General features: G+C 41.2%; 1 protein-coding gene across 1 annotated transcript in view; it reads right to left on the bottom strand.

Moving 5' to 3' along the window:
• Window positions 1–3,593: 3,593 nt before the first annotated feature.
• igsf9a (immunoglobulin superfamily, member 9a) overlaps window positions 3,594–18,989 on the bottom strand; it is an 85,194-nt gene continuing 69,798 nt past the window's right edge. Inside the window, exons 14-21 of the mRNA XM_084746255.1 lie at window positions 18,786–18,976; window positions 13,406–13,623; window positions 12,962–13,046; window positions 10,497–10,670; window positions 10,070–10,106; window positions 7,288–9,753; window positions 6,323–6,396; window positions 3,594–4,569 (exon numbers count right to left, since the gene is read on the bottom strand). Coding sequence (XP_084602381.1) covers window positions 4,406–4,569; window positions 6,323–6,396; window positions 7,288–9,753; window positions 10,070–10,106; window positions 10,497–10,670; window positions 12,962–13,046; window positions 13,406–13,623; window positions 18,786–18,976 — 3,409 coding nt within the window. The 3' untranslated portion in view covers window positions 3,594–4,405. The remainder of the gene's footprint in view (window positions 4,570–6,322; window positions 6,397–7,287; window positions 9,754–10,069; window positions 10,107–10,496; window positions 10,671–12,961; window positions 13,047–13,405; window positions 13,624–18,785; window positions 18,977–18,989) is intronic.

The following is an 18,989-nucleotide window of genomic DNA, read 5'->3' as shown; positions in this document are numbered from 1 at the left end:
TTTAAAGCTAATCCCCCTAAGTATACACAATAACTGAAAAAGGTAGCAGTATAACAATCCGCTTTATGAGCCCTCTCTGTTGTACACATCTCTTTGTTGTGCAGCTGCATTCTGAGGTACTGTTTACCCACATTATTATATAGCCAAGGACGTTCTGTGTATATTTTCTCCAAGAACATTTCATGATTGAATCCTCCAAAGCATTCAACATACAACACAGAAGTAGTTCCCTGTATGATTCCACTCTTCAGGTTTTATCCCTAAATGTCAAGTATTACTTTATATCCACATAGTTTTCCTTGATTGATGCACTGGAAGCCAAATATTTGAATTCCATTTCAAAAACGTAGGCAAAAAAGTAGTGCTGACTACAAATCCCCAGAGCAGCACGCTGGGGTTTGATCATTTATGGACTTGAGGTGGAATATGTGTACACCAGAAAATGAAAATGTTCTACAGAAGTGAAACATTGATTTGGAGTAAATGCGGCCTCTATGAGTGAATTTCAATTATAGGATGGATTCCCCACAATGCTCCGGTACACTGTGGAGTTCTGAGTTAATTATTTGGTTGACTAATATAAAGGCCTTGAGCGAGAGCAGCGAGCAAAAGCCCAAATTTTTCCATTTTCCTCCATTGTTCATGAAGAAAAGAGAGCGCGAGGCATAAGCATGTTTCTTTCAGCAGGTGTAGGGGAGTGGTGGCAGGTTTGTGCCTGGAGAGTCGCCGGTTTGATCTGCCAGAACTAACAGGAACAATCTACACTGGGAAGTGAGGAGTGGCGGAAATCAGCACTTTTAGTGTGTCCAGTTTTCCAATATCAGTATGTTTCATTATACAGGACATATAGCACTCATTACCCCATATACAGCACTCAAAATCATGTTTTAAGGGGGGTTTGATAACTCTTGCTCATTCATGCTGTGAAAACATATTTTATAAGATCAAACTTTATTAGATCAAATGCTATTAAAGCTGGTAATCGGCCAAGCTCCTGCTGAGTAATTTTTTATTAAAAGTACATGTCTATTATAGTAAGACAGAAAATCTGTTTTACTGAGGTGTCAAAATATTAAAGTTTTACAGCATAGTTGTAGTGAGTGGCCATTTTCTTTTATAAAGTTGCTCAGAGTTCTCTTAATGCTAATCTACATGCACATTTTTAAACCATAATTCTCATTTAGCTTTGATTCAGAGGGGCTCTCGAGTTGACAAATTATGTTTGAGACAAATCTGATAGCAATATTATTTATGAATTTGCTGAAAATATAAAGCTAACTAGTGCTTGAACAGTAATCCCACCTTTTTTAGAAACTGACCCTTTATATGCCTGATTAAATTATATTTTTGTACAAACCTGAGCGGAGTTGATGGGAATCTGGGACACAGCTTTAAAGGGCAAATATTTTCATTAAAAAAAAAATTTAATCAATTTTAAAACTAATTTTTGTCAGGGATGAGGGTTTTTTAGCATGAAACAAGCATACAGAACAGTTATTCCATACCAGAATGGAAATATCAAAGTGGGACACTGTAGCTGTAGCATTTATGTCAAATGAAGAGACTATTTCAACTTAAAATGTTTGCTTGAATTCTGATCACACATCGTGGTCATTTTATGATGTATTGCAGTAATATATTTGCTTTACATATAAAGCAGAGAAAATTAGCCCCACTTTTTCCTGCTGCAACAATGCATGCTGCTATAATTATATTCCAATTATTATTAGAGGAGGACCAGAAGAGGACTTTTAATTTTTGCATGTTAAGTAAAATATCTAAGTTCTTTTCCCACCATTGGTTGGAAACCTGGTGACCCTCTGACTACATGCCGGCTGTGCCGTGACTACTGTTGGCTGTGGCTGCTGTTATTGATAGAGAGATGGAAATCAAGAGGAAACATTTACTGAATTTGCTGTGTACAAGGCAGAGCAAGGTGACATAAAATTAGATGGTGAGTCACTGATTGCTTTTTCATTTTAGACTGTCTGGTTCTTCCTGTTCCTTGGTTTGTAATTGGCCAAGTGTGCAAATGTGTGTAATAAAGGACATTAGATTTGACTACTGACGCATTCATATAATGGGATGAGTGGTAGAAATGTGGAAATTTCTGACATTTACAGTGAGTATTAATGTACTGCAGACTTTTTACCTAATTACTACCCAGTTTGCCTGACCTGAGGCATTCATACTTGTTTGTCTTTTCAGACCACTGTTGTCAATTTAGAAACTTTTCACTAGTGACAAATCTAGTGACTTTTTAAGCTCCCCCAATATTTCTCTCTCTCTCTTTGGACTGACTGTGTTTAGTGAGTGGAGCAGGAGCAGTCGACCAATCATCAGCCAGACAGAAACCTCAATGAGCTCTGTATGTGCGAACCCAACGACCAATCACTGATCCCCATTGTCTGTTTCTGACACCTCACAATGTATACAACAGCACGACAGCAGCCTGACAAATAATACAAGTGACTGACTTCTACAACGCCATCTAGTGGCATCTGATGAGTCGCAAACACATTTTGAAGAGCTGTTGCTCTAACCTGACAAAATTACTACAGCACCTTGAGATACAAGCTCAGGACCACATTCTTTAAACCCACTGTCTTGCTGTCTCCCACAAGCGACTCACACAACAGAAACACTTTAATTTTTTTATCAGTGTAGCTGTCTGCACCATCAGCTGCGTCTGAGGGGTGTAAACGTGAGCTGAAGCATTTATTTATGTTGACATAACATATTTTATCCACAGTTTATAACCAGGGCGGAAGAGAATGCTCTGTTGGACTGTTTGTGCAGTGTTTTCGTGGGCAAACTGTACGTTTACTGCCATGAGACAACTTCGCTGCTAAACTTTAATCCCTCTGCTCTGATTGCCAGATTATTTCATGTAATAGTAGAATCTAAGACAATATTAAGCGACATGATGCAAATGTAAGAAGCTGCACATTGTTTGGAAGAATATGTGGAGATTTCTATTGACAGGCCATCCCATCAGTTGGATGATTCATCTTTTTACAACTCTGGATCGCCGCATCTCTGTGTCCTGCATCTGATTGGTTTACCCTGATATTCTTACCCTAACCCTCTTTACACATAGCTTTAGCCGCCTACTATTGAAAATAGTAATGTATTTGGATGCTGATATTATTAAAAAATGTTCTTCCCCCTCTGCGAGAAAATTCACTGAACATCTGGTTAAGCCTGAAATGAATGAACTTGGGTCTGAAACTTTGCTTTATGAATTCAACATGAAGAACAAATCAATTATGATTTGTCCTGAACTCTTCATTTGGACTACAGCATTTTGTAAAACAACGGCGTTACTGTTATTTGATTATGAGTCTGAATTATCACCCAGCCCTGCAAGGATGTGCTCAGTACCTGCTGTCGCCGTGCCCTCAAACAAGGCATTTAACCACTCAACTGGTGCCACTTATCAGCACAACTGCTGGCTCCCAGGTGTCAATGTGAATAACTGTGCGAGAATAAAGCAGGTGTTGCTGGGAGGGAAAAAAAAAAACAGCAGTCATCACTCAGTGAATTGACCCTCTGTAAATTGGAGCCCAAATTAAAGCTAATCTCCCCTCATGTCCATAAAAAATAAACAAGGACAAACCCTACAAGTTGACTTGACCCTCTTCAATTACTGAACATAATTACAGGTCTTGCTTGGCTGAACAGACAGACGGCCTGGAGAGGAAATGAAGGCTTTAATCTAGACTGAATTTTTGTTATCCAAAAATCTACACAGGGCAAGATAAACAGATAATGATCTATGTTGGGAAATAAAAGTGTTAAGCTAAAGCAGAATAAACCTTTATATTCTATTTATCTTCCTTATTTATTGGCATTTCATGAGCACCTCTTCTGAAAAAACTCCAAGGTGATTGATGATATCTACAAACTTATTCATCCCCTGCCTAAACCACTCACTTGATGATGACTGAGATGGTTTTGTGCCTTGTGTGGCCACTGACTCATCCCTGGATGATGAATGCTTATCGAGCTACACACTGAGAATGTGTTGAATCCATGAGCACTGCAGTGAAATGCTTTGATAGTGGCAGATTGGCAGCCACTCTCAAAAGAAAATGTCAAGAGCGTGATGGTCACACAACGAAAAACAAACTTTTAAAGTTCTGCATAAGGGTAAAGGTGATTTCGTGTCTCAATTACTTTAACTGAGACCCGTATTCATGAAAACCATTATTTTTTTAAGTGCAGTTTAACAAAAGAGACCAAGCAGATAAAGTTATTCTGTGCTTTGGCTGGTTTTTGGTTTGGAAAAAAAAGGGATTTGAATAGATCAGACAAAAAGCTCACTCTCTGCCACATGCACTTGTGACGCGAGTCAATAAGTGAAAAGGACACACTAGGTGAGATGAGCCGAAGGCAGGCGCTGTCAGAACAGCACGGTGTCTGGTTCTGGCTCAGCAGAGCAGCTGCTTTGATGCCCCGGGAGCAAAGAGAGCTGAGTGCAATTTTTCAGTGCCTTAGTGGAGCGCTGCATGCTGGGAAGGCTACAGCACCGAGCGGGCTTCAGTAGATTCAATGAGGGAAGCAGGCCTGTGGGTAAAAAAGAAACTTGTGAAATGATCTTTTCCTGAGTTTCCTGATATTTTACCGCAGATGTTATTTCATTAAATGTCCGACCCCCCCGTTGGTTTTGTCCCCTCACATCCAGATATGAAACACTCAGAGATGAAGAGGTGGATATTCAATATTGGCTCCTGAGTGCAAATGCAAGTTAGCTTACAAGTTAATTCAGAAGAGACAAGGAGTGAAAACATGTCTGACCTCTTTCTTCATTTGCTCCTGGAAATACAGTAATACAGTAATAATGCTGGTTTTAACCTACATTTAAGCCAATAGAAAACATTGTTCTACATATAAATTGAATACATTTATATAGTAAATACAGAAAATCTAGACTCTATATCAGCAGACAAATTAGTAACCAAAAAGTGCACATTAAAGCCGTTTCCACCACAATAACTTTGCCAGGGGAGCAGGAACCATTTCAAAATCCTTAACCTGCATTTTGACTGGAGGAACCAGACTCTATATTTTGTTCCTCAAGAGAAGTCTCTGCTTCAGGGGTTGTACAGCTGCTACAGATAGTACACAGCTTCACTGGCACAGTATGAAAGCTCTGGGTGCCGCTAAAATCATTAGAACAAGGACTAAACAATTCTAGTAACACTGATTGACGTTGAAGTGGCCATCTGGAAGTTTTTCATTTGTTACGTTACTATGTATCACTGAAAGAGGCAACACAATGGTGACTGACCCAGTGATGAAAGTACTGCAGTCTGTATATATTTGCTGAATTACAAACTAACCTAACAAAATGCCAATAGCTTGTTTTGCTGCCCCTGATTACTATCAAAGTGCATTTGCTGTTACCACCAATAACTGCAGATGTCGCCAAATCCACCAGGACTGAAATCTTGAAATTGCCACTTTAAAAACAAAGTCTGAAGCAGTGGTATTAAGAGCTAACAGAGAGAAACAAAACCTTGTTTCTTTCTATCACCATCACTTATTACTTAACTATTGGATCGGATGTGGTGAAAATGCAAACAGGAATACACAAAATGTACATTTAGTTCCGTCTTTTGTTCCTGCAGCCCAGGGTTCCTGGAACTATTTAGTGGAAAAACATCTGTTCATCTAACATCTGTTCAAAATAGCTTACATGAAACTGGCTATTTGTTAGCCAACTGATGCAGTTAATTGTGCTTGCATGCTAAGGCTGATATTATTTATGATATTATTTCTCTCCCCAGTAAGCAACTAATGGGCAGATCTGCTAGTTAGAAGTGTTTTATTTTATAGTCATATTTGTAATCTAATCTTCTCTTTAGAGGGAAGGCATGTTGAATCCAAAGCAGGCACCACTGAAGACTGTACAACCTCTTACAAGACTACTAGGCTTAAAAAGTACCCCCCCCCCTCCCACCTACTGTATCACTCTAAAAGATCAAGTGACCTCTGTAAACCAAATACCATGCTCCACCATTGTGCAGTGACAATTTCTTCACCTCTAAAAATATATCATTCTCATGTCCTCATCCACTCAGGAGTATGGAATTCCCATATGTTAAATGGTGAGGATTTGTCTACTGAAATGAAGACATAGCCAGGATGAGTATTGAATAACAGCAGTTGCCCGGCGTATCATTCTGTCTTGCTTCTGCATTGTATTGTATTGATTAATGATTCCACACTGACAAATGTGTTTAGTTTTTCACCAGTGTTTGTACCAGAACGTGAGCTGCATATTAATAAGAAGAGAAAAGAAAAAAAAAATCCTTACCATCATGGTCTCCAGGCTGCGAGCAGAAATCAACAGCATCCCACTCATAATTCTCATCAACTGAGGCCTTTCTCCTGGAGAGGTCACAAAACACCACTTAGTATATAAACACAGTTTGGCTGTTTAATGCACACATACACACATTCAACCATGTGTACAAAAGGCAAAGCACATCAACTATACATCAAGTTCATGAGAGATTATGCTCTCAATAAGCGCCATTTGCTTTTTTCCCTTGAGTCATACATTTTCATGCGTCAAACAGAGCAGATCTTCTGAGTAGGTTTGCTTTTTTCCTTCTAACATCCTACCAATACATTTTAATATATTAAAGAGACAGTTCACCCCCAAATTAAAAATACATGTTTTTCTCCTGGCCTGCAGCGCTGTTTATCCATCTAGATTTTTTGGAGTTGTCTGCCTTCTCTCCAACATAACTGGACTAAATGTCTCTCAGCTTGTGGTGCTCAAACCACCAAAAAATACCTATTTGAAATAATCCACAGACCTTGTTGTGAGCAGTTTCATGTTGGGAATACTTCCTTTCTGCAGTAGAATCTACCAGAACTACTTTAGAATTTACCACAACTACTTTCTTTCTCATGAAAAGAAAGGTCTGCGGTTTATCTTGAGAAACTGAGTCATGATTTTTGGAAAGATACACTGGATAAATAGCACTACAGGACAGGTGAAAAATATGAATTTTTGATTTTGGGGTGAACTGTCCCTTTAAATTATTGTCCAATTACACTGAACACTGAAGATTTCTCAAAATTCTCAGAGTTATGAAACACAATGCAATTTATCTATGTTTATTGAGTAATTCAAGCATATAAAAATTGTTTTTAATATTGTTTTATCATAGCATGATGTAGTAATGGGAATTTGACACTGATGCACTGGTTCATAGAAAAATACAGTCCACAGTTAAACCTAATTTCCCTCATCCATTATGTCTTTAATACCTTTGGCTTGGTTCCATTTGGTGACTATGTCTGTCCTCTGTGCTCCCCTGACTCTCCTCTACAGTCTCGGGTGAGCTGATGAGGGTTGGGGAAAGGTGACACAAGGACAGGCGTCCGTTAGCGGGCTCCATGCTGCCTCGGCCGCTGCTGGCGTAACTGCTGTAGCTGCTCCCAGACTCTGGCACGCCATTGTAGCCGCCCGCCTCCACTTCCAGCACGTCTCGATCGTTATCCTCAGGTGGTAAGCATCTGGCAGCTTCCTTCATGGCCTCCAAGGAACCTTCTGCCTCTCTCATGGCCTCCTGGTAGGCAACGGGCCATTTGGCAGTATTGGGAAAGATGGACGCCTCGTTTCTTGGCCCGTAGTGGCAAGGCACGTCGGGATTTGGTATGGCCCTGTCTGGACTGGTCCTCAGAGATAAAGGATCCACAGCGGGAGGTGAACTGGAGGCAGCATGGGCAGCAGAAGAATTCACAGGCGATTTGGAGATGTTCCTGGTAGGAGAAGTTTGCGATTCCCAGAACAATGAATCGGGACGATGGGGAGAAGCAGCAGAGCAGTTCTCTTGGCTGAGAGAGTCTATCCACGCATCAGGAGTCAGGAAATTGCTCCCTTTCCGTCTCCTTGAGTCAAGGCTCTGACTTCGCTGCTTTGAGTCCCAGGTTTTAGTCCCTGGGGTAGCAGCTCTCCAATGTTGAGGAAGTTTTGGAGAAGCTTGGGCCCTGATAGTATCATCCACAGAGGCAGGACTCCGGCCCTGAAAGCTTTTGCTCCTACTCATGTCTTCGTGCCGGCCTCTGCGAGTCAGCGGGCGCCCTTGTAGCACATGAGAGGCAATCCTGTGGTGCAGCATGGGCTCTGTGGGCCGCATTACACACACCTCCAACTCTGGCTCATCCACACTCATCTCCACACACACATCTTCATCAGTGGGCCTGGGGAACGCCACCTCCACTTTTGAAGAGTCTGGCACCGCATCGAGAGCCGAATTAGATCTTTCAGTGTATTTATTGCTGTGGAAAGACAACGTTGAAAGGCTGCCATGACTAAGATTGTTCTGTCTCCATGCCTCAGAGCATGAATCATTCGTTTGCATTTCTAAGAGTGTGGATTGTGGTGAATTATCATAGCCCTCTGGTGCTGCCTCTACCCTTTCATGTCTCTGGTGCTTTGAGGAGAGATGTGGGAGAGTTAATCCGTCTTTGGAAAAACTGCCTGCCTCCTCAGATCGGAGGGGGGCCTGTTTGGCGAATGATGGAGGAAGACGGTGGTCGCAGGAGTCAGAACGAGAGGGACTCCCAAGTGATGGCGCACTTACACGATTGTGGGCCGGGATCACAGTAGGAGGAGAGACAATAGGACGGGCCTCCCAATGCACAGAAGAGAAAGGGCTCGGTGACAGACCAAAGCTCTCTGTGCTGCACTGGGGGTATCTGTGTGGCAGGGTGCTACTCTTATATTCCCAAGAAAGCTCATCACCACCAGCCTTGCTCCTCTCTAGGTCGGAATAATCCCATCTCATTTCTCTCATGGAGCTTCTTTCCAAAGTGTATTTCCGGAGCTCCCTCTCCAGCTCCTCTCTCTCCTGAGCCAGCTTCAAGCAGTGGCTCAGGTTTCCCGTCTCCCGCTCATGCTCCATTTGGAGGACCAGAGTGCTGGCGGTCACTGTCGGCTGACCTAGAGCAGATCGGGCGGTCATTGATGGCTGACCCAGGCCGGATCGGGCGATCGCTGATGACTGATCTAGGCCGGATCGGGTGGTGATTGAGGCCTGATCTAAGTCTGATCGAACGGTTGTTGATGACTGACCTAGGCCAGATCGGGCGATCGTCGATGACTGACCCAGGCTGTACCGGATATGAGGGAGCATTGGAAACGTGAGAGTAGGTTCCCGATCTTGATGAGGAACGGTGGCCAAACTATTATTTGAGCACATGCTGCCAAGGTCAGGGAATCCATCATAGCTTGCCTTCTGATCCAAGACATAAGGGCCATGATGGGTCACGCTGTAAATTTGGCTTGTGGAATTCATCTCTACTGGTTTGCAAGGTGGGAGATCAACAGAGAGCACAAACGGTGGATCTTTTCTGACTTCTCTGTCTGAGTGCATTGACACAGACCTTCTGACTCTAGAAGGCTGGTCATACCTGACACTTTTCTTGCTGTGGACACTCAGCGTGTCATTGTCATACGGTGGGAGCATGAAGCGCCCGTCCGGACCTCTAGAGATCAATTCAATCGGAGGAGAAATCGGAGTAGAAGTTGTCCTTGTGAGGCGGCCTCTGCTGTAGTTGGACGATAGATGCTTCCGCCGGTGATGATTCTCAGAGCTAAAGGAGGAACAGTCTGTCTGTGAAAAGGAGGAAGAGGAGGTGATGGTAGAGGAAGTGGTGGGATAGAGGACGCTGGCTGGAAGTAGACTCTTCTTTAACACACTGTCTGGACTGCCGGTGCCTGAAGTCTTTCTGTTACAGAAAGAAAAGAGGGGGAGGGAGGGGTGGAAAAAAAAGAAAATTGTAAGAAAAACTGGAGGTGTAAGAGGGAGAGAAAATAAGACAGAGAAAATAAGATTGAGTGAGAGTGAAAGAGGGGGCGGAGGGATGTAGACAGGGAGAGACCAAAACAGCAGCAGCAGCAATAGATGAAGATGAGGAAGAGAAAGAAGATACGAAATAGAAAATAACTGAAGAGCTGGCATTTCCAACATATTTTAGTTAGTAAGGGATGCAGAGGGAAAGGTCAATGGGCGGTATTATAATGAAATGATGAAGGGGTACTTACATTGATGGGGAGCATTTATAGATGGCAGGGGTGGGCTCTGGAAGGGAGGGAGATGGGAAAAGATGGTATCTGACTCATTAGGATACAACCACACTGACCAAGAAGTAAAAACATAATCAACCCTAATAAGAGCCCATTAAAGGGCCTGAGGCACCCAGGCTTGTCCAAAAAGTTAATTACACTTACATTTATCAGCCACTAATGAGAAATTACCCTAATTAGCAAGTAATGTAAATGACATCAATAACTTTTACAACTGAATGGACGAGCAGGGGGGACAAGAAGAGCGCCAAATCCATGCAGTGGGGTATGATTTATATAATGGATTGAAAGTGCCTTCAATATTTTATTGAATAAATGATGATATTCATGATGCAGTTCATCAAAGTGAGTGTCTGCCGAGTCTCTGGAGTGAGGGGCGTTTTACCATCCTCCTTCTTCTTTTTGCGGCGCTGGTCCCTCTTGTGGCTGATGATACAGGCGGACCCCAGCAGCAAGACCAGTGCCAAGCACATGAAGCCAACCCCGCCCAGCACGCCGGCCAGTAATGGCTCCGGGACGAACTCCAGGAGTCGGGACGTGGCAGGGTAGACCTCCATCCCTGTGACATCATTTCATCAGTGATATATATTATATTAGTAAATAAAAATAAGAGCAGGCAAGGTGTGACTGTGGTGTCAGCAATAACCATAAAAAAGTACAATTAATTTAATTAAAGAGCCAGATAAAATACGGTTGCTTGCATTAGCAGCAGTAACACACACTTGAGAACAACAAAAGAACAAGATGACGGTATGTCTGAGGCACAAAGGCGATAAAGAAAGGTTAAAAATGCATAATCCTCTTTTGTCTTTATTCCATCTTTCTATAGCCTATATATTCACTTGAATATGTTTTTAAAAAGTATATATTTTAATTTATATGTAGTATTTTATTTTTAGACGTTGATAATTAATTAATTGATTTATAATTGGAAGAATGCACTCAGCAGAGTGCAGGTGTCTGCTAGGCAGCCTGAAAAGAATATTCAGATCAAACCCCTTTGTAATCACCAACATTTTGATTAGTAACTGTAATTTAATAACATATTTATTCTCTGTAACTGTAACTGATTACAATTAAATTGACTTTGCAATTTAATTACATATAACAACTTACATACATGCATAACTAGTTACTCCTCAGCACTGCTGGTGGGTAAGCCTTGTTATTGTCCTAGCAGTTAGAAATGACTTGTGGCCCCAAACGGTTGGTTAAGAGGAGTGAGGAGTCAGCAGTTGGTATAGGTAACATAGAGGTTTTATAGATTTTTCAAGGTTTTTGAAAACTTGTGAATCATTGAACCCACAGGAGGTTCTTCAGTATGCAGTTATAAATGTGCACAAAACATTTTAGGTTGATGGGTCAGACCTGATATGAGATTAGCTGTGGACAAGCTTTCATCTGATGGAGACAATGACACTAGGATTCAGACACAAAGGCAATAAAGAAATGGTTTTTTAAAAAAAATGCAGTTAAAGTCTTCATCCTTTTTCGTTACTAGGCTACATTTTCTATATTTCTGAGTAGGATTTAGTGGCATCTAGCCATGAGTTTTCAGACTGCCTCACCCTCCCCTTCCAAGTGTGTAAAGAACCTGGCACGGTGGCCATGAAGCTCTCAATAAAACGGAAAGGCCCTGTCTACAGCCAGTGTTTGGTTTGAATCTGCGCTACTGTAGAAACATGGTGGTGCAACATGGCTGCCTCCATAGAAAAGGACTTGTAGTCTCTGCATATAGAGGGATCGCTCTACAGCAACAAAGAACACTATCCTTATTTTCCGATGATTACATGTATATAAAAGCATATAATAAATCTCTGCCATATTCTGCTTGTAAACCCCCATAAATCTTTCACACTGGACCTTTAATTTGATTTTAAAAAGTGTTACATAATTACTGATGAATATAAATACATAAACAATTAAATATTTTTAAAGGACCGGTGTGTGGTGACATTTAGTGGTGAGCTTTCACATTGCAAATATTTCACCTCACCCTCCCCAAAAACATGACTGGCCCTCTCTAAGAGCCAGTGTTTGGTTTGTCTGATCAGGTTCACCACAGAAACATAACAAACTCCATAAAAGTGAACCAGTACCCTCTGTAGATATAAAAAGGTCATTCTAGGGTAATGAAAACAAGAATTCTCATTTTCAGGTGATTATACACTAATTAGAATGTACTTGTGAATATTAATTTCCTGATATATTCTTCCAATAGATCCATGTAAATCTTACACACCGGACCAATTTAACTTCCTTTTTTTAATTAAGAAAATAAAGCTTTCTTCATTAAGCTGTACCGTCATCTAATCATACTGGCTGACCTTCAGTACATGCATATTTCATGCTACTTCTGTCATTCTGTTACCACTACAATAAACACAATTACATCACAAACAAATAAACTCATAAAAATAATACAAGATTGCTATGAGGTTTGTTATTCCCGTTTTAAGTGTAAAATTATCAGCAGACTTATGTTAAACAATGTACAATCCTTGGGTGATACCAGTAGGTGTTGTAGATCCCTGCGTTATCTGATATCTCTGTATCATATCTAATGAAAAATTCATGCCACATTCACATAAAGAATCAGAAAAGACCAGTACAAATTCTATCACTAACTCTTTTGAGAAGTTATTAGCGGAGCTATTTCTATCATTCAGGCTTCTAATGGACGGTGTTCCCCGGGGCCCTGCTCTAATTCTGGTCCGACGCTGGGAACAGAGGGACGGGAGGAAATAAAAGAAAAAGATTTAGAAAAAGGAGGACTGAGGGAGGAGGAAGGGTTGAAACAGAGGGTGGGGCGGGAATGTGAAGGGGGCAAGGTTGCTCTCGAACACCTACCCATGGTGGAGACATTGACTGATGGACTAGGCTCGCTCAGCAACTCCCCGCGACGAGATAGCAGCCGCAGCTCGTACACACAGTCCTGGGAGCAGCATCCGCACACACACACACACACACACAAACACACAGTGGGGAGGACAGAGGATGAAACCACACTTTGTCAACACGGGACTGTGCTTGCAATGCTAATGAAGTTCATTTGAATTTGTGTAGGCCTATATAGGAGAGAAAAAGAAGGATGAAACGGGCACGGAGAGAAGCAAAGACGGAGCACGCAGATTGAAAGACGACAGAAAAGTGACGGCTGCCATGCAGTGTGCATAATTGAGAGTCAACAAAAGTAAAACCATGGAGGTATAGCCTAGATATAAATCTCCAAGGCATTCAACAAGCGGCGTGGACTGATTAGTCTCAGAGGGAGCAGTGCGACTGGCTTATTACCTTGCGTAGACCTGGAACGACTATCTCACTGCTGTTGGCACTGATGTCTTCATCCAAAATAAGCCACTCCCCCTGCTCGCTACGGAATTGGAGAACAAAGCCCGTGATGGGAGGTTGCTGAGCCTCAGGAAGGGACCACTGAAGAACGACACCCGCTGAGCCCTGATCAGCTGACAGCGACGATGGGGGCTTTAGTTTATTTCTCCGTGGAGGAGGATCTGATCCAGAGGGAATGAGAAAGACCTTCAGTCTCATCAGCCAGATACATCCTGGTGGAAAAATTAAATTACAGGGGAGGAAATTGCTACTGCCACAGATGTTCAACCTTGGGACTGTGAGAGGAGCACAGTCGAGCTTGATGTTAGGTCTTTTGCACAGTCCAAATAAGTTGCAAAGTTCAGTTTAATGATCAGATCGTTAGGTTTGATCAAACCTATATCAAACATGGCGTGCGGTATATTTATCGGGTGTGTAGTAACCAGAGTGGCAAAAGTGCACACATTCTTTACTCGAGTAGAAGTACAGATACTTGTGTAAAACAGGCTCTGCTAAAAGTAGAAGTGCCGATTCAACATTCTCACTCAAGTAAAAGTTAAAATGTACTGCTCTGAAATGTACTCAAGAGAATAAAAGTAAAATGTTGCACTACGGACCAGCTGATTCTGTGCAAAGCTAACTGAACCTCACCTTTTCTCCGTGGTCAAGTCTCCCTGTCTTGTCTGTTTCGTTTTGTTGCATCATTTACATCTTGTTACATCTTTTTCGTCTTGGTGCATCTCTTTTGTTTTAAGTTTTTTATATTGTTTTTGTCTTCTTACCCCTTTTACGTAGTTTTTGTTAAGTCTTTTACGTAATTGTCATCTTGTTACATCCTTTACATCTTTGTGTCTTGTTGCATCTCTTCACGTTGTTACATCTTTGTTGTCTAGTCACATCTTTCATATTGTTTTTGTCTCAGTATGTCTTACTCTTCTTGCCAGGTCTTTTTCATCTAGCTAGCACAGTATGGAACATCACTATGTCTTCAAAGACGTTCACCACCTCAAATCTTGTTCTAGCTAGCTAGCGACAGTATGGTACATCAATATGTCTGCCATACTTTCTGATTTTCCCTTTGCTGTCCTCTGAGTTTCTGCTAAATTAGCTGCTGCAACCACCTAATTTTGACTCATTTAAAGCAATTCCACTAAAAATTAACAAGCAGTACTTGAAAAAGTGGTTCCCAGCTGGAACCAGAAAAAGCAGGTTTTCTTGAACTCTGTAAAAGACATGCTTGATTACAACGGTTCTGCTATCTGGTTCACTAGATAGCACCAAGGTTCCAAATATCTTGAACAGAACAGGTTAAAGACCCAGAGCTCATATGGTGGAAGAGGACCCACAGTGAACACAGATGGACCAGGATTGAACACAGCCTAAGAATACAGTACTGAGGTCTTTTACAGTTTTTCCTCTTGAAAAGATGGCTTTACTTGTTGCTAAAGCATCTAACTGCCATTAGCTCTAGCTAGCTAAGTTAGCTGACTCAGCCCTCAGTTGTCAGGAGCCAAACTCAACAAGAAACTTTGTACTGTATTCTGTGTTGTGAAACCTGTCAGTCTCTGAGGCAGCATTCAGTCGCTGTTTTACTTGTGACACTTTTTATAGGAGTAATTGCACCTTTCCTGATTTTGAGTACTCTACCCAACACTGATGTTTAATGTATTTCAGGCCTAATAGCAATATTTCGAAAGTTCACTTAATTTTGTGATAAGACTATCAAATGTTCATGCTACAAAATTGTGTCCAAAAATGTTGTCATTAACAATGACACATCTCCTGTCAACAGGTGTAGCCCACTTATGCCTATTATTTAGAGAGCTACTTGCTCCAAACGCACCTTACCTTAATAAGCCTGGAATACTGGTAATGTTTCATTGTGCATAAATATTGAATTGAAAGATTTCAGCTACTAAATTCGCCATGATCTGCTGGATTGTTTCACCAAGGAAGACCCTTTGCTCTATTTCGAACACATATCTTTGGTAAAGGAGTCTACAGTTATTTTTTTTTACCTCTTATCCAGCAGCAGGTTGAAGCTTCAAAGGTATTTTCGTGATCTCTTAGATGTCTCAAGGATGTCTACTCTCTGCCGGGAAAGATAAATTCTTTCCAGGGGCAAAATCAACATTTAACTCACAACATTTTCACAGACTGCACCATCCATTGCCTCGGCCTGTCACCGGCTGGGGCAGAGGGCTAAACATTCTTCTAAGTACTGTTCATCCAGTTAAGAAGAGGAGAAGAACATTCTGTGGAAACATTGGATTTGAATGTTCGCCCCGGAGCAAAAAACTGGAGCATTCCAAGAAAACTGTAGACAAGATCATGAAAACAGCTTTGAAGATCCAACTCACTGCTGGATAACAGGTAAAATAAGACCGCGTGTCTAGAGCCACACTCACTCTGAGAGGCTGTATTTAGGCACAGTGGTCCTTTGAAGTAAATGCTAACATAATCTGACAACACTTGCTGATGCTAATCTTTGGGAGATGTAATGTTTACCATCTTCACCATCTCACTTTAACATGTTAGCATCAGGCTTGGGGAGTACATGTAACGGGATTATGTAATCTGGATACAAAAAAGGTAACTGTATACCATTACATATTAAAGTTACATTTAATCAATCAATCAATAAATAAATAAATGTGCACAACAAAGGGAGGAACAGTTTACACTTAAAGCTGCAATGACTAATCTATTATTAACCAACTATTAAATTAATCTACATCTGTAAATTAACCGCTTTGTGTCATTTTTTAATTTAAAAAAAGTCAAAATTCTCTGATATCATCTTCTTTAATGTGAATATTTTCTGGTTTCTTTACTCCTCTCTGACAGTAAACTGAATATTCTTGAGTGGTGGACAAAACAAGACATTTGAGGATGTCATCTTGGACTTTTTTTTTTTTTTTGGACCAAACAACTGATTGATAAAGTGAGAAAATGATCAACAGGTGTCTTGAAAAAATGTGTGCGCTCCATATGTTTGGACTTATTTTTCAAGTGACAAGACTGTGACAGGAATAATTCATCAATGAATCGTTTTGATTAAGGCAAAGCTACATTACTTTAATATTCTGGTACTTGGATTACATAACTGACTGCATTTTTAACAGGTAATACTCTTTTAAAGTAACCCTCCCAACCCTGGTTAGACTGTTAGCCTGATAATTAGCAGTAGATACAAAGTGCAACTGACACAGATGGAAATGTCATGAGCTTAGTAGGTATTTGGTTGCTGTGTAGGAGTTTTCCTCCTTTTAAGTTAAGGTTTGGAGTCCCCCCCCCCCCCCCCCCGCCACTATCTCTGCCTCTCCTCTGTCTCAGGGCTGGCCAGTGCAGCTGTCCAGATAAGTCTCCGTCTCCCAGACAGACCGAGGGTGTAGGAGGATACATTTGTGCTTTACCGTTTGAACCAAACACACGGACAGAAAATTGGAGTAGAAGGCAAACATGAAAACGTGACTTAAGTTAAAGTATTTGTTTCAAATACCGAGGTTAAATACACCCACACAGGAGGACATCTTCAGAATTGGGCGGCAGTTACACAGTGAATCACTTCTTTTGCTCCTCTGTTCTCTTGATCTTCGATCGAGCTACAATAAATGCTTCTGTGAAAAACATCAAGGTCTCCTGAAACTTCTTCAATCATGAGTTAACCAGCTCTTAAAGATTTCCGTCAAGGTCATAAATCAAAGTATCGGACAAATTACAATTTTGACCTGATGATGCTGGTAGATGTATGATCAGAGGATCATCACAGTTACGTCAATTCATCCTGAGAGGGACAAGTATGTCTGTCCACACTTTCATGGCAATCCATTCAATAGATGTTTAGAGATTTAAGTGAAAAAATAAGTTTAGGTTTGTGTTGAGAATGCTGGATCAAATGGGAGAGTGATGCACAGACTACTTAAAGGGATGGTTGACCCAAAAATGAAAGATCAGTCATTATCTACTCACCCTCGTGCCGATTGAAGGTCAGGTTTAGTTTTTTCAGTCCACAAAACACTGCTGGTGTTTCACAGGAAAACAGCTTTACAGAAGAGAACGGTGACCGGTTTTCAAACAGAAAAAAAAAACATAACATGCCTCCATACTGCTTGTCCGGCATAATCCGAGTCTCCTGAAGACCTGATATGCCGCCCACTAACACACATGTACCATCACACCACACACACCCAGTTCAGTCAGTGTGCTCTTCAGTGAAGATTTAGGCTAAAATCATGGTGTAAATGATGTCTTTAAAGTCAGCTGGGTATGTTGGGGCTTTAGGAGACTTGGATTACACAAGACGGGCAGGATAGAGGCAGTTTATCAGGTTTTGTTTCCTGTCAAACTCTAGCAGTGTTTTGTGGACTAAAAACGCTAAACCTGACCTTAAATCAGCATGAGGATGAGTAGATAATAACTGAATTCTCATTTTTGGGTGAACTTTCCCTATAAGTTACTGATGAGACAGCCTAAACTAAAAAAAAACAGCAGATACCAGCTTGTGGCTTATTGAATGCCATTTATCTCAATATGAAATAAAAAATATGGCAATGAAATAAATCCTCAAACTAAATAAATGAGGTAACAAATATAGAAATTCATGTAAATATACATGAGTCAATATAGTTCAATAAATAAGTATATTGTTTTTTTTATTTAAAGAAAAAAACTGACAACCTTTCAAGGGATTTTTAATTCCCATAAACACATTTATTTTCCAGCTCTATTTATTTCCATCTGTTATATTCAAATGAATGAGGCCTGGTTCTCAGTGATTCAGAAAAAAGCAGCAGGACGACACACGGCCTCCGAGGCCGACGGAGGTCAGTTTGATGACAGGGAAAACAGTACCAAGGTGGTTTTCTTGCCAGGTTTGGCTCCTGGCACCTCTGGCATCCTGCTCTGCCTCAACTCTATGTGAGTTTTTACTCAAGTAAAAATCAAAAAACCCTCAAAATATGGTTTTGTACCAACTCTCATGAATGAGTGACATATATTTACGTTTATTTATTTCATATTAAGATTAAATGGCATTCCATACTAGTTAGCATATCAACTACAAAAAAAGCAAGTTTCTTTTGGTCCTTTAGGCAACTTATTCAGAAGATTAACTTTAATTGGCTACAGTTGATATAATCTGCTGCTGGTGAGACAGTCAGCACTGGCTAAAAATAAAAAGCCTGCTAGCTGAATGTTTTGTGTATTGTTAATTGCAAATAAAAAAAGAGTGGAGAAAGATACAACACTTGATAAGATATTGTGCAACTGTGCGACTGGATTCAAAATGGACCTGGCTGTAGGACTGCACCAGATTTAGAGGAAGCTGGGGAACGGTACTGACCCAAGGTCCGGGCGGTGGCGATCTCGCTGAAGGGTCCCGTGCCCATCTTATTTTGCGACAGGATGCTGAACTGGTAGTCGGTGGCAGGGAACAGGCCTGTCACCTGCAGCCTGGTACCAGAGGAGGGGGGCACTGGCACAGAGAACCAGTCCTGCTTCCCGTCATTATCACTCGCTGAGATCTTCTTCACCCTGCAGAGGAAGG

The sequence above is a fragment of the Lutjanus erythropterus genome, chromosome 20 (assembly GCF_056507025.1).
Source record: "Lutjanus erythropterus isolate fLutEry1 chromosome 20, fLutEry1.hap2, whole genome shotgun sequence".
NCBI lineage: Eukaryota > Metazoa > Chordata > Actinopteri > Lutjaniformes > Lutjanidae > Lutjanus > Lutjanus erythropterus.
The sequence above is the reverse complement of the archived record's forward strand: the minus strand, read 5'-3'. Positions and strand labels throughout refer to the sequence as shown.